The 20,103-nt window shown below is 43.3% G+C and overlaps 1 protein-coding gene across 7 annotated transcripts in view; it reads left to right on the forward strand.

Moving 5' to 3' along the window:
• The window catches only part of LOC122887063 (zonadhesin-like), a 29,985-nt gene extending 11,628 nt beyond the window's left edge, over positions 1 to 18,357 (forward strand). For 4 of the 7 annotated variants that reach the window (XR_006380465.1, XR_006380468.1, XR_006380469.1 and 1 more), the window contains 17 exons: positions 40 to 248; positions 407 to 563; positions 661 to 1,079; positions 2,261 to 2,390; positions 2,554 to 2,709; positions 2,872 to 3,831; positions 10,146 to 10,178; positions 10,606 to 10,740; positions 10,854 to 11,198; positions 12,383 to 12,514; positions 12,609 to 12,694; positions 12,806 to 14,219; positions 15,994 to 16,113; positions 16,713 to 16,808; positions 16,917 to 17,025; positions 17,121 to 17,252; positions 17,598 to 18,357. Coding sequence is in view for 1 of the 7 variants with exons in the window: in XM_044219903.1 (XP_044075838.1) it covers positions 40 to 248; positions 407 to 563; positions 661 to 1,079; positions 2,261 to 2,390; positions 2,554 to 2,696 (1,058 nt within the window). In the remaining 6 variants the exon portion in view is untranslated. Of the gene's footprint in view, positions 1 to 39; positions 249 to 406; positions 564 to 660; positions 1,080 to 2,260; positions 2,391 to 2,553; positions 2,710 to 2,871; positions 4,079 to 10,145; positions 10,179 to 10,605; positions 10,741 to 10,853; positions 12,144 to 12,382; positions 12,515 to 12,608; positions 12,695 to 12,805; positions 14,220 to 15,993; positions 16,114 to 16,712; positions 16,809 to 16,916; positions 17,026 to 17,120; positions 17,253 to 17,597 lie in introns of those variants that run through there. The other 3 variants (XR_006380466.1, XR_006380467.1, XM_044219903.1) reach the window with 3 other exon arrangements.
• Positions 18,358 to 20,103: the final 1,746 nt, after the last annotated feature.

The raw sequence follows: 20,103 nt of genomic DNA on the forward strand, positions 1-20,103 counted from the left end.
AAGTATATACTCTGTCTTTACCATTCTGTCTTTCTTTAGCACCCTCTTGCCCAGAGAACAGTCATTACACCACTTGTATCCCTGCCTGCAGTCCAACCTGTACACACCTGAATGGCCCACCACGCTGCAGTGACAATATGGGTTGTGTGCAGGGATGTGTATGTGATGAAGGCTTTGTGCAGAAAGGGAGGGTTTGTGTGCCTATCCAATGGTGTGGATGTGTGGACAGGAATGGCACCAAACATCAGGTGAGTGACAGTTTAGAATGACTCTTCATCAATGGCATATACAGTGTTGATTTTCAAATACTCAGGACTACTTTATGAAAGCCTGAGCATTATTGCCAACAATAGTGCATGTGGATATTGAGGTCCGAGGAGTATGATGACTCTCTCTTTCTTGTCAGTTCAATGAAGTGTGGTACACCAATCACTGCACTCAGAAATGTGAATGTAAGAAAAACCATGGCGTGGGGAAGATTGACTGTAATGACAAAGATGAGTGCGGTCGAAATGCTGTCTGCCTTCAAAATGAGGAGGGCGATTATTACTGCCAGTCTACAGGTGCTGTAAATGTCACCATTTAACTATGTGATGTATCCAAACCATGTTGCATCTTATTCGCTAAATAATGAAATGCTCTACACTTGTTGCTCCACAGGATTCAGTAAGTGCACTATCAAGGGACGTCCTGACTACAGAACCTTTGATAAAATGAAGTATGACTTTAAGGGTGAGCACTCATATGTTCTGGTCCGGACCAACAAATTGCCAAGTAACCTTCCAGATGTCTACATCGAGGGAATCAATACACACACCAGACATTTTGACGATGATAGTCAGCATCATGGTGACAGCACTAGTGAAGAAGACCACAGTGGCAGAGTCAGGGATGAAGATGATGATGATGATGATGATGATGATGATGATGATGATGAAGAAGATGATGAAGATGATGGTGATGTTGATGACAAACATGATGACCATAGTGAAAAGCATAAGGAAAACCACAGATTACAAGAGCTTAAGATCAGAGTGTACAATCACACTGTGGAGTTCAAGAAGAATCGAATGCTGGTCGTAAGTATCAAGGGCATTTTTAACAACATATTGCCTCCATTTCATTTTCCTGTGGCTCCTTCTCAGCAGATACAACATTTTGTTCATGGGATAATATCATCATATTTATGCCCGCCCACAAACATTTGTGAAAGCGTTGAGGGAAATAACCAGCGCTCCTTCTCATTTTCTCTCTGAGGTGTTATGACAGCAGTGAGGCAGATGATGTACTATGCGCTAAATTATGCTCTGTCATATGTTATTTCCCTTTTGGCACACACGTTTGTGTGTGTGTATGAGAAAGAGAGAGAATGAGAGCGAGAGAGAGAGAGAGAGCAAGCATGTAAAAAAGCTGCAATATTATTATTATATTATATAGTCAGACTTTATGTAAGTATCCTCTAAAAAGCAGTCTGAGCTATGTACTTTTAAGAAGGCTGGTACACAGTATATTGTATTCAATATCCAGAGAAAACTGGTACTCAAGTTGGAGCATATTTAAGCAGCAACTGTCAAATTTTTGAAATTGGTATAACTTAATTTTCTAAAAGTTTCAGACAATTATAAATATAATTATTTGTTCAAAGAAGCCGCAATCCATAATCCAAAGAAAAAAGACAATACCGAGGTCACAGTTACTTTTAGGAGAGTGAAAATTTGTAAGTAAACTTTCAACAATATCTGAGAATTTTAAATATAGTCAAACTAGACTAAGAGTCTACAGCCATGCTAGCGGCCCTGTGAGGTTGTACTTACACACAGTGGCGCTTTGAGCTAAATGCTAACATCAGCATGCTAACGTGCTCACAATGTCAATGCTTACATGCTGATGTTGAGGTATAACATTTACCATGGTCGGCATCTTATATTAGCGTGTTAGAATGGTAATATTTGCTAATTAGCACTTAAAACAAAGTACAGCTGAGGCTGATGGGAATGTCATTAGTTTTGCAGGTATTTGGTCATAAGCAACCCAAGTTATTACAACTCACACATGAATGTCTGTACCAAATGTCATGGCAATCCATCTAATAGTCATGGAGACATTTCACCTCATTCATGGTGGCACTACAGGAGGTTAGGGGATCATCAAAATCAGTAGGATTCATCCACTGTCTGTAAAAAAAAAAAAAAAAAAGAAGAATTTGTGGCAATACATCCAATAGTTGTCGAGATATTTCAGTCTCTGTGTCTCCCTCCAGGTGGATGGAAGGAGAACTAATACTCCTGTCTCGCCCACTGCTGGTCTAAAAATCTGGAAGCATTCCTCTCGCTTCTACCTGAAGACCGATTTTGGCCTTTCAGTGGAGTTTAGTGGACACAACACAGCAGGTAACTAATCTTCACCTCATTAAACAAGTCAAAATTAAATTACCAGTAATCCTGAAACGTCAAAATCACAACTTTACATTCCATCCTAAATCAATGAGTCGTTTTCTCTAGAAGATAAGTGAATGAATTAAGTGAATTTGTTTTGTTGATTTTGTTCCTGCAGAGATCATTCTACCAGACATATATAAAAGGAAGGTGGGGGGTCTGTGTGGGAACTTTGACGGTCAAAAGCAGAATGACTGGGTGAAGCCAGATGGTACCATGGCCAGGAGTGTTCAAGAGTTTGGAGAGAGCTGGAGAGTGTAAATATCAGATGGATGTAAGGATGAGACATGACACTTAAAAATACTCTGTAGAGGTTTTGACCATTAGTAGAAACATTACTGTGGCAGTTTACAAGAAAACTCCACACTGATAATATCTGTCACCTTATAAAATAAGAACAGACAGACAATTAATGCAGATTTTGTTTCTTCCTTAGACAACACACCCTCTCCCAAACCTGAGCCACCAAACATGACTTGGCACCAGTGGCACTGATGTCCAGTTTTCTTTACTGTACCTCCAGCTTTTCAGGACCTTGAACTTCTTGCTGTTATTCATAAAGTGTATCATAGTAAAAAAGACTTCCCTTTTGCACCTCATTATTCTGGGGTTTTGCATTGTTTTAAGAATCTGTTGTCAAGCTTTCAACTACTTTTAAAAGTTACTCATCTTTCCACCATCTTCGCTTTATTTTCAAAAGATATTTGTACTCTGTGACAATGTATCGTACTTTACTGCTTGCGTCATTGCCATGCATACTATTTAGGCTAGTCAAAGGTGATGTTCTTACAGCTGTGCACATACTGTATATACACAATAATGGCCACATTGAAACAAAACATCTAATACAGTGCGTTTAAATAATGATTATGCATGACAACAGATTACTTGTACTCTTGTACTCTACTGCTGGAAAGAAATTCAATGTGCAATAAATGTTGCTTGGTCATAATGTGTACTTGAATGTCAGTGCATTGGTAGGTTTTCTATTGAATCTTCACTGTGGTGCACTGTGGTTAAATTTGTGTCGCCATTAGTCAAGTCATTTCCGTCTCAAGTGTAGCTACAACAGCATTCCTGACACATCTACAGTCTGAATGTGTAATCCATTATCTACCTGTAGAACTGGAGAAAGTCTAATCATTACGGAAAGAAAAATATTATGTAAAGAACTTCTGTAACATAATACTCTGTGAAGACAAGGTACATTTTTCTAGCAGACAAAAGGATTGTTCTTGTCAGAAGTGTACCTGGGGGTTGTGTGTGTTTGTAAATGTCTTTGATGATCATATGCATGTATAAATAAGTCTTGGTTACACTCAGCATCCACACACAGTCATGGATTGGTTTGCATTGTACTTATTTCTCCTGTTGGGGTTGCTACCTCTCTATGATGGTGAGTAAAACATTATCACATTTAATATTGAACGGTTTAATAAAGTTAAGTCATGGCATGATTTTTCATAATACAAAAAAAATGTGTTCTTAACTCATATAGACCTATAATTTAGGATACAAAGTTACACCAAGGTTGCTAAACAATTGTTTAACTAGTGAGCTTTATTTTATTGTTCTTTGACCTGATTGTAAAAAGCTAGCCTAAGCGATTGCCAAATGATAATAAATAAATAATTTAAATACTACATGACTGATTGGATTATTCCAAAAAATATGTTAAATAATTCAATGCTCAAAAGTGCAGCTCCACTGTAAATTAAAAATCAAGCTCCTGCTGGACCAGGTTATTGTCCTTGGGTGCTTAGTTTTATTTTTAGCTAGATCACTGACTTGGTTTACAGGTCATAAGTAATTAAAGTAGTAAACAGCATCTACCTGTTATCATAAACATGTTGGTGAGAGCTCATTTATCAGCGCTTATTGTACTTCTTTCAGTGTGAAAATTACCCTCATAAATAGCACTAAGAATAACTACTAATTTAATTACTAATTCAGTTCTTATCTAAATTAAGAAAAGAGGCTTAATTATGTAAAAGTTTAGTTTAGTTTGGTTTGATAAAGTCTTGATAATGGCAAGTGACACCATTATTAAGAAAACTGCTATTATATAGACACAGGTGACAAATGAAAGGAAACATCAAATAAATGTGGAGAACAATGGCAAAAAAAAAAGAAAATTACACCCCTCTCACTAAACTGAATGAACATCAGTTTCTTGGTGTGCGTGTGTCTGTCTCTAAATCTGACATTGAAAATTACATTAATGCAATGTTGTCTAGTCAAAGAAGTAATTCCTTGAACAAGTATTAACCTTTTGAAGAGACTGTTGTAATCTTCTGTCAAACCTGGAAACTGACCATAACAGAGTGGATCTAGTTGTCTGAAAATCATGTCACATCTTACAAGGAAGACTGAACAACATCAATGCCCACTTTTGCTGTGCTAGACATTTCACTGTGACATCCATGCCAGTCTTCTTCTCTTCAATCTCGAGCAAAGGCTCTACTTAAATGTTGTTTTTCCTGAATTCCAATACACGGTCCAAAATGAACATCTGCCAAGCACCAAATGTGGGCAGATTTTCCATTTGGCGAGTAAATCTCAGAAGGCTATCCACCACACTGGCGGGTCTCTACCACGTTTTGGTGTCATTTACGGGCACGCTGCTTCTGTCTTCTGCTGTCTGTGTTGGGAGTTTGACACACACAACCTACCATATGTGTTTTTACGTGTGTCTAAACAGTGCAGCGAAACTGACCGTCTTGAGCGCTCCTAGTTTCTCTGCACCGTTTACTGTACAGGACATCAGATAGCTAAACTATCACTTGCCGATGGTTTGCTGCTGCAACCCGGTATCACGCCAAAGCGTGTAATACACACACCGGTCCATCGTGGCAGTGTCACGATTTGCCTCGCCTAGGCGTGGCAGTACGTGTCACGTTTTCAACCAAGCGCAGCAACTTCTGGGGCTGAAAAGTGAAGCCAATGCGGAAGTGCCTTAAACCTGCATTCTTTCTAATAACCAGCAGGGAGTGACTCCACTGGTTGCAAAAAGAAGTCAGACTGTATAGAAGTCTATGAGAAAATTACCCTACTTCTCACTTGATTTATTACCTCAGTAAACGGTTTCCTAATGAGTTTATGGTCTCAATCGCTAGTTTCAAGTCTTCTTCAATACAGAATGATGTTCATTTTGTAAATTATGGTCACACTTTGTGATTGACAAGTTGCTACCACCGCAGCATGTCAATCAGGATAGAGGCGATGCGTATCCACTGCACTGTGTATATTTAACTAGCTGTGAACTTGTTTTTGGGTGCTGTCTGTGACCTTGGACCCTGTCACAGTGTGTTTTCAGTTCATGAAAGTTCAATGTAGCATGTTGGTCACCTAAAAACGTCATGTTCAGTGTTCAGTTGTACAAAAAGACACTAAGAAGTCAGCTGTTATTTTTTTCCAGTAAGTACATTTTGTTTTAGGCCTGTTTTTTGCTATTGAAATTAGCATCCCAATTAATATCACAGTTAATGTGAATTATGGATGCACCTTGCTAACCTAGCTAGCGCTAGCATTAGCTGATAACTTAGTGTTTGCTATGCTCCCCAGCACCACCCTCTCGTCCAAATTCGGTCACTTCCAGTCACTGGTTGCAAAAAACCAAGATGGCGACAGCCAAAATGCCAATCTCAAGGCTTCAAAACGGTAGTCTACAAACCAATGGGTGACATCACAGTGACTACGTCCACTTCTTTTATACAGTTTATGTTTTCAACACGTTCTCATTCCGCAGTCAAGTTAGCAATAATAAATATGCAACGTCCGGTTAGACTTTCAAAATAAAGCTTGCTGAAAAACATTTCAGGTGATGGTCGCAGTTTGGTTAGGTTTAGGCACCAAGACTTCTTGGTTAGGTTTAGGAAAAGATCATGGTTTGGGTTAGAATAACTACTTCCTTAAAACAATCAACACTGACTATTGATTTCACACAGGAAATGAACTCCGGTCTCCTGTCTGAAAGTCCTGTGTTTGAACCATTACTTTTGTGTTTGATCCTTAAGTACATTTAATAGCAAATACGTCAGTAGAATTTTGACTTCTTGAGTTGCATTCAGGTTTGAATTGATTAATCTTTGATCAATATATTAACCCCTCCTTGAACCGCCACCTTAACGTGGTGGAGGGGTTTGAGTACCCGAATGACCCTGGGAGCTATGTTGCCTGGGGCTGTATGCCCCTGGTAGGGTCACCCATGGCAAACAGGTCCAGGGTGACGGGTCAGACCAAGAGCGGTTCAGAAGACCCTTATGGAGTATTTAAAATCAAGGCCAGTTACGTCGCCCGGATTGGCGCTACGGGGCCCCACCCTGGAGCCAGGCCTGGGGTGGGTGCCCGACGGCGAGCGCCTGGTGGCCGGGCCTTTCCCCACGGGGCCCGGCCGGGCACAGCCCGAAGGAGCGGCGTGGGGCCGTCCTCCCGTGGACCCACCACCCGCAGGAGGATCCGTGAGGGGGCGGTGCAGAGAGATCTGGGCGGCAGTCGAAGGCAGGGGCTTCGCGACCAGATCTCCGGACACAGAAACTGGCTCTAGGGACATGGAATGTCACTTCGCTGGGGAAGGAGCCTGAGCTTGTGCGGGAGGTTGAGCGTTACCGGCTAGATATAGTCGGCCTCGCCTCCACGCACAGCCTGGGCTCTGGAACCCGTCTCCTCGAGAGAGGGCTGGTCGCTCCATTTCTCTGGCGTTGCCGGCGGGGGAGGCGGCGGGCTGGTGTGGGCCTGCTCATAGCCCCACAGCTCAGCCGTCACGTGTTGGAGTTTACCCCAGTGAGCGAGAGGGTCGCGTCCCTCCGCCTCCGGGTGGGGACAGGTCTCTCACCGTTGTGGCGGCCTACGGGCCGAACAGCAGTGCAGAGTACCAGGCCTTCTTGGAGTCCCTGGGAGGGGTACTAGATAGTGCACCACCCGGGGACTCCGTTGTTCTACTGGGGACTTCAACGCCCACGTGGGCAGCGACAGTGACACCTGGAGAGGGGTAATCGGAAGGAGCGGCCCCTGATCTGAACCTGAGCGGTGTTCAGTTGTTGGACTTCTGTGCTAGTTACAGTTTGTCCATAACTAACACCATGTTCAAGCACAAGGGTGTCCATCAGTGCACGTGGCACCAGGACACCCCTAGGCGGAGGTCGATGATCGACTTTGTTGTCGTATCATCTGACCTCTCCGCCGCGTGTCTTGGACACTCGGGTGAAGAGAGGGGCGGAGCTGTCAACCGATCACCACCTGGTGGTGAGTTGGATCCGCTGGCGGGGAGGAAGCCGGACAGACTTGGCAGGCCCAAGCGTATCGTGAGGGTCTGCTGGGAGCGTCTGGCGGAGCCCTCTGTCAGCAGGGTCTACAACTCACACCTCCGGGAGAGCTTCTCCCAGATCCCGGGAGGTTGGGGACATTGAGTCCGAGTGGACCATGTTTTCCACCTCCATTGTCGATCGGCGGCTCGTAGCTGTGGTCGCAAGGTTTCTGGTGCCTGTCGCGGCGGCAATCCCCGAACACGGTGGTGGGCGCCGGAAGTAAGGGATGCCGTCAGGCTGAAGAAGGAGTCCTATCGGGCCTTGTTGGCTCGTGGGACTCCCGAGGCAGCTGACAGGTACCGGCAGGCTAAGCGTGCTGCAGCCCGTGCGGTCACAGAGGCAAAAACTCAGGACTGGGAGAGGTTCGGAGAGGCCATGGAGGAGGACTATCGGTCGGCCTCAAAGAAATTCTGGCAAACCGTCCGGACGGCTCAGGAGGGGAAGCAGTTCTTCACCAATACCTTATGCGGTGCGGGTGGAGAGCTGTTGACCTCGACTGGGGATGTTGTCGGACGGTGGAAGGAATACTTTGAGGATCTCCTCAATCCCGCTGTCACGTCTTCCGAAGAGGAAGCGGAGGCTGGGGACCCGGAGGCGGACTCATCCATCACCCTGGCCGAAGTCACTGAGGTTGTTGGCAAGCTCCTTGGTGGCAAGGCCGGGGGTGGATGAGATCCGTCCTGAGTATCTTAAGTCTCTGGATGTTGTGGGACTGTCTTGGCTGACACGTCTCTGCAACATCGCGTGTGATCTGGGACAGTGCCTCTGGACTGGCAGACCGGGGTGGTGGTCCCTCTGTATAAGAAGGGGACCGGAGGGTGTGTTCCAATCACAGAGGGATCACACTTCTCAGCCTCCCGGTAAGGTCTATTCCAGGGTACTGGAGAGGAGAATTCGATCCGATAGTCGAACCTCGGATTCAGGAGGAGCAGAGTGGTTTTCGTCCCGGTCGTGGAACACTGGACCAGCTCTATACTCTCCATCGGGTGCTCGAGGGTTCATGGGAGTTTGCCCAACCAGTCCACATGTGCTTTGTGGATCTGGAGAAGGCATTCGACCGTGTGCCCCGGGCGCTTTTGTGGGGAGTGCTCTGGGAGTATGGGGTCCGGGGCCCTTTGCTAAGGGCTGTCCGGTCCCTGTATAACCGGAGCAGGAGCTGTGTTCGCATTGCCGGCAGTAAGTCAGACCTGTTCCCGGTGCATGTTGGACTCCGCCAGGGCTGCCCTTTGTCACCGGTTCTGTTCATAATTTATATGGACAGAATTTCTAGGCGCAGTCAGGGGCCGGAGGGTGTCGGTTTGGGAACCACAGGATCTCATCTCTGCTGTTTGCAGATGATGTCGTTCTGATGGCTTCTTCAAACCAGGACCTGCAGCATGCACTGGGACGGTTTGCAGCCGAGTGTGAAGCAGCTGGGATGAGAATCAGCTCTTCCAAATCTGAGGCCATGGTTCTTGACCGGAAAAAGGTGGTTTGCTCTCTTCGCGTGGGTGGGGAGTCCTTGCCCCAAGTGGAGGAGTTTAAGTATCTCGGGGTCTTGTTCACGAGTGAGGGACGGATGGAGCGTGAGATTGACAGGCGGATCGGTGCAGCGTCTGCAGTGATGCGGCGCTGTATCGGACCGTTGTGGTAAAGAAGGAGCTGAGTCGAAAGACAAAGCTCTCGATTTACCGGTCAATCTACGCTCCTGCCCTCACCTATGGTCATGAGCTTTGGGTAGTGACCGAAAGGACAAGATCGCGGATACAAGCGGCCGAAATGGGCTTCCTCCGCCGAGTGGCTGGGCGCTCCCTTAGAGATAGGGTGAGGAGCTCAGTCACACGGGGAGCTCGGAGTAGAGCCGCTGCTCCTCCACGTCGAGAGGAGCCAGCTGAGGTGGCTAGGGCATCTGATCCGGATGCCTCCTGGACGCCTCCCTCGGGAGGTGTTCTGGGCATGTCCCACCGGGAGGCGGCCCCGGGGAAGACCCAGGACACGCTGGAGGGACTATGTCTCTCGGCTGGCCTGGGAACGCCTCGGGATCCCCCCGGAGGAGCTGGAGGAAGTGTCTGGGGTGAAGGAAGTCTGGGAGTCCCTGCTTAGACTGCTGCCCCCGCGACCCGGCCCCGGATAAGCGGAAGAAGATGGATGGATGGATGGATGGAATATATTAAAATAATTTTGCTTAAAATGTTGCTCTGGCCTCTTCTTTAAGTTTGCATTCAACATAATTATTATATCAATGAAATGTACTGAAACAAATGTATATGTGACACAAAAAGGCAATTTATAATTTTGGCCGGTAAAAAATATGCTTGGCCGGTGGATTTTTTCATCTACCAGCCCCATTGGCCGGTGAGTCAAAAAATTAATTTCAGACACTGTCCAATGAAATGACATGTCATTGTCCCTTTTCATTTTCTAGCTCAAATGGCAGCTCCCAGTACCACACCAAAAGGTAACATCCACAACACCACCTCATACAATGTACTCCCATTCCTCCAGTGCAACATATTCTGCCTCCACCTCAACCCCACAATGATCAGCAACATCCATTTCACATTTCTCAGGTTCATCCACCCAAGATGCATCAAACATTTTCAGCACTCTCATTCAAATTTGAAGAGATCCTTGCTAACCTATCCCTGGACACCATGGCAGCCAGAAAATATCTCACAGACCTCTCAATCTAGAGACTCTTAGATACAACTATTACTACCATTGCATTTACACTATGCTGTGTGCTATTAGTAATCTGGTTGATTACTGTTTGTTAGATAATAATGATCTTGTAAGTCACTAGAGTGGTTTTGAAATAACGTGTTGAAGTTACAGTTATAATTCTGTACAGTGTTAATCTTGTAGCTGTGCTGTGTGTCCTCCAGGCTGTGCAGGTCCACCCGTGCTGTGTTGCTCTGGTCAAAGCTTTGGTCAAAACTGTTTCAGGGGGTGTTTCTGTGACGAGATCTGCGTGACATTTAAAGACTGCTGTCCTGACTACATCTCAACCTGCACACAACGTAAGTGAGGGTGAACACAAGAAATTGAAAGGTACACAATTATGTCAGTTTAGGATTTGAGATTGAGATAGGGTTTAAGATTTATAGTGTAAATCTTTCTTTCTCAACTACAGCTTTAACTACTGCACCAACAAGCAGACCCAGCACTACAAACAGCAAAACTACATCTACAATGGCAAATAACGTCATAACTTCCTCATCATCAACAGCACCCAATACAACATCTGCACTATTGAATGTGAACACAACCTCAGCCTCCATAGTGTCTGCCACTACAGCAACCAGCCAAACAAGCAGCAATACTACCTCTATGCCAGCAGATAACAGCACAACTTTATTAGTCTCTGTAAGGACAGAATCCAGCACAGCAGACAGCAATACTACCTCAACAGTAGCAGATATCATAACTTCAGCATCTACAGTCTCTGCTACTACAGCACCCAGCACAACAAACAGAGGTACTACCTCCATGCTTACAAATATCAGCACAACTCAAGCATCCACAGCCCCTGATACAACAACACCAAGCACAACAAACAGTTGTATACCTACACCAGTAGATTTCATCCTAACATCATCTATAATCTCCATTCGTCCAGCACCCTGAACAACAAACAGCAGTACTACGTCTGCACTACCAGATATCAGCATAACTTCAGCATTCCCACCCTCTCTTATTACAGCACCCAGAACTAGGCCTGTCGCGATTTTTCTTATGATATATGAACATGACCTGATCATCTTTGCTGACCTCGATATTGCCCGTTGTGTTTACATGTGTGTTTGTTTACGTAAGAATGTCACCAACATTTTAGCCAACATGATGCCAGAATAAACAGCAGGGTTTTCCCTACCGTTATAAGACTTGGGAATGAGCAGAACTAAACTATTTCTGGTCGTGCTGCTTCTGTCCTCTCGTCGTCTGCTCTCTGTGTGGAGTTTAAACGTGGGTGGGGCCCAGGCAGCTCCACCACACACACACACACACACAGTTGGCGACTTTCTTGCTAGATTTAGCGACTATTTCTAAAAAGCAACTAGCGACAAATTTAGCGACCTATTCAGACCATCATAAAGGCGAGAAATATATTCAATCATATTATATTGTAATTCATTCCCATGCATGCTGCTCAGAGTAATCGCAGTTCTCGGATCTTCTGCTCTTAAAATGACAATGATATGGTTTATCGCAATTATTGCTGTGACAACATATTGTCCAACAAAAGTAGTTATTGTGACAGGCCTACCCAGAACAAAAAACAGCAGTAGATCTACATCGACAGATATCCCCCCATCTTCGTCATCCGCAGTCTCTTCAACAACAGCACCCAGTACGACAAGCAGCACTACTGCACTATTAGATGTGAGCACAATCTCAGTGTCTACAGTGTCCACAGCTACAGGTTGGTCATTATGATTGTCCCTGCTGAAGCCATTTCAAAAATTCCCATTTGACGTTTGAAGAAATACATTGGTTATTTTTGTCACTGCTGAAAATGCATTGAATCTTTTGTAAAATCTATAAATTGTTGTTTTCTTATTCATCAGGGTCTGAGCCAACAATGATCCTCAGTTAGTGATTAATTTCCTTTGGCACACTCACTAACACCGCAGGCTTTTGACAGTTTCCTTGTCCTCATAGCAGGGACAACACTGACAGAAACCAGTACAACTCTGGATACTAGTAGTGTCACATCTTCACCAGCAGATGGGAGCAAATCTGGAGTTTCCAACAAAAACACAGATTCCAGGACCACCACCAGCTCAGATAAAGGTACAGTCACTCACATGGACTTCTGTACTTCAGTGTTGTAGTTAACAATTTGAATGGTAAAAAAAACATTTTATTTGCACCTTTCTTTCTTCAGATGCCAAAATAGTGACTGCTCACTTAAAGGTTTCTGTTTTATCCAGTAATGAGGAAAATGAGGATGTGATAGAGGCTTTATCTAATGTATGTACAAACAACCTTCAAGTATACATCATAATGTTACAGTGACACAAAAAACAGTAATATACACACCTCTGTCGCTCACCTAATCAGTGAGTGTCTTCTCTCTCACAGTTTGTATCCCAGACCCTGCTCCAGCCGAACTGTGAGGGCTGCACTTTCACTATCAGACACATCAAACCAACCTGAGAAAGAGCCTATATGTTTCAGCCAATGGAAGCATCAGTGTGGCTACAACTGTGACAAAAGACTGCACAACTCTCAGAAGCAACAGAACCATCTGTTAAAACTTAATTAACTGTTAAAGATCAGTGCCTACTTGAAGCACTGGGTAATAAAATGACATATTTATTCAGCACTATCTGTTGAGAGTAAACCCTTAGAGCATCTGGCCCATTTAAACCACAGGGCCCAGTTAAATTAACTTTGAAACTAAGGCAGCAGGTCAGCTCAGTAAGTTAAGACAATGTGTCATTTTAACAAAAACGTTAACAATTATTGTGGTACATACACTAAACTAGGACTGCAACTAACGTTTATTTTCATTATAGATTAATCTGTTGATCATTTTACCTAATCAACTACTCAATTAGTCACTTGGTGTATGAAATGTCAGAAAGTGGGGAAAGATGCCCATCACAGTTTCTCAAAGCAAAAGATGACATCCGACCAATCCATCCAAAAACCTAAAGATATTCACTTTATTTTCATAGAAATCAGAATATTCACATTTGAGGAGCTGGAACCAGAGAACTTTGGCATCTTTTCTAAAAGAAAATTGCTCAAAACAGTTAATCGATTATCAAAATTGTTGCCAATACATTTTCTGTCGACCAACTAATCATTTTATCAAATACATGACAGTCTATATTCTCGGGATATACAAATAGCCATTCTCAAAAGCCATTACTACTTCTTCACAAATCATACATCAATGACTGAACAACAAAAGTGCAAAACTGGGCAAATGCCAAATTACTGAAAGCTCTGATGGACTCTGTGTCTGTGTGGAGCAGCAATGACACAGCAGCTTCATTAGCAGGTAAGCAACAACATCAACAAGCACACAACAGCTTCAGAGTCCAAACAGTGTGAATATAAGTTCAATTCCATAACATCATCAACTACACATGGAGTTAAATACACACAGAGAGCCGCAGAGAGACATTTAAGCGTCAGGGAAGACACCAAGCAGCGAGACAGACAGACAGACAGATTTGACTCACGTTCCTTGAAGCCCATTCAGCTCTCTGTCGTACGGACGTGAAGTGGTCGATATCCATGTGAAATGATGTCCCACTGCACTTGTCATTTAGTTTGTTGACAGAACTCCTCACTTCTTCTCTCCATCGCTGCTACCGTCGGCCGACGTTAACCGGGATAACAGTAACCCTGGAAAAGAAGCTAACTCTGTTGCATTTAGAAGTTAACTTTCTGTCCTCTGCGACTAGCTTGCTTCACCGTTCACTTCAGTTTCTTTTCCAGAAATGCTGCCCACTGTTTCGCAGTAGCCGCCGCTGATTCTAAGGTAGTTTACTTTTTTCTTTCTTTTTTCTTGTTTTTTATATATATTAACTTCCTTCCATGGGTAGACTACACTATTGCCTCGACTGTAAGGGTGCATCATCATTTTTGACCAAACAAATGAAACAAATGGGTGACATATTACCTACCAGCCACTACATAGAGGGGCGCTGTTTTACTCATTTGGGGTTTGGTCTGAAGTATGACAAAGAAAATTATTAGATTGCTTTATTAAAATGGCAACAATAGCTATTGTGGATAGTGAGGAAGTCCTGGCTTTCCTTGGTTCCTAAGACGCAATGCTACTTTCACTTTGCTACTTTTGCTATTGCATTAAGCTTTGGCTCTAATTAGAACTAATTTAAGAGTGGGGTTTCATTTCGTGTTACTCAAAAATCTTATTTGTGTGTGTTAGACATAGATATTAATATCTGTGTCAGTGCCATGCATACAATTTATTCAAAGGTGATACTCTTTCAGCTGTGCATAATGTCAGTATATGCACTGATTACATGGGTGCTTGGGAATACACGTCATTGTGGGTGCCCACAGGGAAATCGTTTGGTGGGGTGACCAAATCAGGATAATAGTGACATCGTCCAGTGAAGTTAAATAGAAAATTGGACAAGGTGTTAAAGCAGTGAGTTTCCACTATTAGCCAAACCTGTGTGTCCATTCATATATTTAACTTTCTTGGTGTCACCCAACAGTCCCCTATATTTTAAGCTAACATGGATGAGAAGTCCTAAAAGTGCTCAGAATAATGCAAAGTTTGAAGTTTAGTCTGCAGTTCTATGGCAACTGAGTAAACTCCATCTGCTGATGAAGACTGTGTGATACAGTCGAAAGCTCCAGACCTTTAAACCAAGGTCTTGGGTTAATCAGTATGAGTTAAATAGTGAAACAAATCCCATTAATTATCCATTAACTAAGCCTTCTGAAAAACAGAGAGGTTTTAAATAAAACATTAAATGGTAGAAGCTGTAGCAACTTAAAGTGTGCAGTCAAGTGCAACTAACCATCCAATCAACACCTGTGGTAAGAGTGTCTGGATCAAATTAGCTTTTACTAATTTTACTAATAGCCTACTATTTTTGTACTAATAGCCTCTAACAGATCTAGTTTCCAAGCATGTGTGTATGTGTTGGGAATGTGAGTGCGGGTCTCTGTGTGTGTGTTTTAAGTCCCATCAGCCTGACTGTACCTATTTTGGTAAACCCCACTCAATCTCTCTTTTTTGCACCAATTATTTGCCATGGTATTGATTTTACTTGGTTGGTGGTCCATTCTTATTTGCTGAAGTATTTGCTGAAGTCGTCAATTTGACAGATAAACTAATCAACCTGATATTATATGGTAATTTGACATCTTTGTAGTTTGTATGGTTAATTAGATTCATGTTTCCACTGCCTATGTCTTGGCCATGTTGTAAATATACAGTATAGAGTGGTTAAAGCATAATAAGAGTGCCCAACTCCAAATGGTAGAAAGAAATGTAATGTGCAATAAATGGATGTTCAAATGTTACTGAAATGTGGTCAGAATTTGTGTTTGAATGCATTGGAGATGTTCTACTTTGAATAATCGTACTCTTACGGCTACATTTGTGGCAACATTAGGCTAGTCATTGGATTTTCAAGTGTAGCTACAACAGCATTCTGTACTTATCTGCAGCCTGTTGCTGTAACTCATTATCGATCAGTTAAACAGGAAAAAGACATCACAGAAAGAAAAAATCAAAAAACTCTAAGAACAACGTAGTTTATTTATTTTGGCAGAGAATGGGATCATTCTTGTCAGGAGCGTATGTTACTGTCACTGCCACTCTCGCCATTCAGTCATGGATTGGTTTGCACTGTACTTCCTTCTCATGATGTCTTTGGCGCCTCTCTACAGTGGTGAGTAAAACATCATTGCATTTAATTCTTGAATAAAGTGTTCAGTATTGATAAGTAAGTTTCATGGCCTGCCATCTTGTTTTTAATGATAAATCTGATTTTTTTTTAAAACAAAAAAAAAGCATGTTGGTAACTGATGAACGGCTTCAACTTACAATACTTATTTGTAACTGCATACTTTATCAGTTTGACAACAGTATGAAAACTCAGCGGTTGTGTATAGGTAAGATAGAACAACCATTCATACAAACACATAGCCTACTAAAAGACTGTTTAAAATAATTTGACTATCAAGCAATGTTGTTTGTTCTCTGACTTGAGCAGTGCTACTTGTAAAATGGAGATCTGCTCCACTAGATGATGCACTACAGCGGATGAGGTCGTTAGTGAATATCCACTTTTATGGGGATCATATTGGCAGGCTCATCCTAGATTAGCTGACTAAATGTGAAGTATGTAAATTTCAGTCCATGGATTCTCTCGGGTGAGAGGGGTAAACCCACGGAGCCTTATCAGACAGCTGCAACTTTGTTCATAGAACTTGAATTATATGAAAGAATTATTGTTTCACGTATGTAACAATACTGTGTGTGCTCCAGGCTGCACAGGTCCTCCAGTGCTTCGTCGCTCTGGTCAAAATATCAGCTGTAACAGCTGGGATTGCTCTCCTGACTATAACTCCACGCGCGCACAACGTAAGTAAAGGTGAACACGAGAAATCAAAGGTGCACAGTTCCAAGCATTCAGTGTACGTTAGTTTAAGGAAATCTTTGTGTTGTGCAAACCTTTCTTCTTGACTACAGCTTTCACTACTGCACTGCCATAATGGATCCAGTACAACAAAAAGCAGTACCACATCTGCACCAATAGATGGCAGCAAACCCAGAGCATCAACAGTCTTTGTTACCACAGGTAGGTAATTAAGATTTTCTATGCTGAAGCCCTTAAAAAACTCACATTTGCTGAAATAACACCTCAGGCTTTTTACAATTTCCCTGTCCTCATAGAAGGGACGACACTGACAGAAACCAGAACGACTCCGGATTCTAGTAGTGTCACGTCTTCATCAGCAGATGGCGGCATATGCACTGATTCCGATCAAAGGCCAGACTCCAGGACCACCATCAGCACAGATGAAGGTACAGTCAGGGAAACATGTCTGATCCAGTGATGTAATTAACAGTTTGCAAGGTAACATACATTTTCTTTGGCAAATTTATCTCCTTAGGTGTCTTAACAGGGATTATTCACCTAAAAGTCTCTGTTTTAACCCATGAGGAGAAAAATGAAGATGTGTGTGTGTGTGTGTGCGTGTGCGTGTGTATACATACACACACACACACACACATACACACACACACACACATATATATATATATATGTGTGTTCTCTCTGAGAGACTGGATACAGGTGGAAAAGGTATATATATATATATATATACCTTTTCCACCTGTATCCAGTGTGCTTTCTCTCTGTTCTCTCAGTTTGTAGCCCAGACCCAAGCAGAGCTGTGAAGGCCGCACCCTGAAGATGAGACACATCAAACCCACCATTGGATCGTCTGGGAGACCGGGCCCGTCGCCAAGAGGAGGCATTGGGGTGCACTGTCAACTGTTTGATTGTTTGATGTGACTGATGCGCCATGTACGTAAGGCGCAGCTGGTCCTGAGGAGACAGCCGCGGGAAGGAGAGGTTCTGCACTGCAGCAACCCCCCACCCTTGGGTGGGTGAGGTTTTTTGGCCTATGTGTGTTGTTTTTTTTTTATGTCATGTTACACCCCACCTCTCCCGGGCCCTGTCACCAACGACATCTTTGTTTTAAATATTGCCAGCAGCGCGAGCTTTCCAGATGGTTTCCTATAATATTTGTCTGTAGACGTATTGATCTGTTGTGGCAGGAGGGTTTGGATCGCCGTCAGTGTGTACTGATGACTAAAGTAGCCTACATTTCGTATTGTCATATTGTTTCACATAACATCATGTTGTTCTGTCGAGATGTGATTTACACTGTTGCAAGGGTAATATTAAAGTCTTTTGCACGAAAGTGTATAACTGTAATGCTGTGGTTCTATCGGCTAAATGACAAATGTGTTGACTAAGAAAATCATATCCCATCGAAAAAATATTGTGAATCTTGCCCATGATCCTCATCATGATGTAACAGCCTCTCACAAAATTAAATAAACGTACTCAATTCCTCCCCGAATATGAAATATATGAAATAAAATGTAAATATCGATTACATTTCCATCATTTCCGATTTCGTTTTTAATGATTAATGAACGCTTTTTTTTTTAACTACAAAAAAGCTCCAGCTACACTGTGAGAACAGACTGCACAACTCTCATATGAGAATTGTTTGTTAAAAGGAAAAAGTGTTAATGATCAGTTCCCACCTCAAGCCTTAGGTAACAAAGTGACTTCAATTAAATTCTATTTATTCAGTCAGCACTATCTGGGCAGAGTTAGCCTAATTATTTGGGCAGGCTCGACCAAAACCTCAAGGCAGTGTTGTTTGGCCATGTAGAATCTACACGTGGTGACCCCGCCAGCACTTCAAGGGAGGAGGATGAGACAAAAATTTAATTATGAGGGAAGAAGAGGAAACGGGTCCACATGGCCTCGGGGACCGGCATAACCTCTAGGAGCGGATAGTTTAAATTAGACCAGCATTGTCAGTCCAGACCCACCTTTGACCCCGGAGATCTAATTGCACAGAAGTCCTTAATGCAAAAGTGTAAATGAGTTTCTCTCTGTCTTTTGGTGCATCTGCGCGATCGTCCCGTACCTGTTCGGCCGCCAGTCTGCTAATCTGAAGCATCCTCCGCTTCAACGCAAAGGTAACGTCAGCGACGTGTGGTGCAAATCAGAAGCGTGTGTTCTCTTTAGGTTCCTCTCCACAATCCCGCTGCGCAATTGAACTTAATTCTACAGAGTGAGTCTCGGGTTCACGTTTCGCCACAGCTTTGTAAACTTAGATCATATGGGGTCACCGAGAGGTTGAAGCGGCCCTGTAGCTGCGCGTCGAGTCTCCAAAGATCAGTTACAAATGTAATGGCATAGGAATGTCGCTCAGTCCTGGCTATTGCATGGACCTTTTGTCCCTAATTGCAACCAATCTGAGAGCGGATGTCATTTTATTTTATTCAAAAACATTGTTTGCATGCATTTACATTTTGTTTGGCATATATTGTGGCTACCCTACCCTATAAAGTACTGGATGGTGCTGCAATATAGGATCTAATTATTGTACATCTTAAAGTGAAATGACACAACTTAAACAGTTTATTCATTTATCCTTAAAATTCAAAGTCTAATATAAATGTTTGTATGGGCTTTTTTATCTCAAATGCAGTGAAATAGTGTCTAACCCTTATCTAATTTGTTCAGTATGTTCAGTTCAGTTAAACTGAATTCAGACAATGGAAAATCCAATGGCAGGTCAATACTGCTCCCTCACACACACACACAGTCACACACAGTGTCCATGTTGTCCACACCATCAGTCTGTTAAGGTATCCCTGGTTCCCTGTGGTGTGTACATGTCGAAGGCCCCGGTGTTATTGATCCTGATTGGGCCTCACAGGAGGAGATTCCGGCCTGCCATTGACCCACACTTCTCCATGTTTCCACCCTTCTCTCAGATCATCAGAGGCAGACGTCTCCTCCTGCCTGCTGGCCTGCCTGCCTGCCTGCTTGCGTGAGATTTCTGATTTTCAGATGGAAAGGGGGAAAGGGGAAAAATGAACTTACTGCAGGTTTCGCAAAATCACTTGCAGGTCTTGCCTGAGTAGTCCGCACTGACGTTTTTCTGGCTTGGTGACTGTCAAAACATCCCCCCATGTGTTCATATCCTCCCTCCTTCTCCTTAGAAAGCCTGTAGCTCACAGGCTGCTCTCCTCTTCAAAGTAAAACTTCTCCACCATGTGGCCTGTGTTGAATTTTTGTGTTGATGGCTGCCCAGTACGTATGAACTCCTCGTAGGGGTCC

This window comes from Siniperca chuatsi, linkage group LG13 (assembly GCF_020085105.1).
Source record: "Siniperca chuatsi isolate FFG_IHB_CAS linkage group LG13, ASM2008510v1, whole genome shotgun sequence".
NCBI classification, from domain to species: Eukaryota; Metazoa; Chordata; class Actinopteri; order Centrarchiformes; family Sinipercidae; genus Siniperca; species Siniperca chuatsi.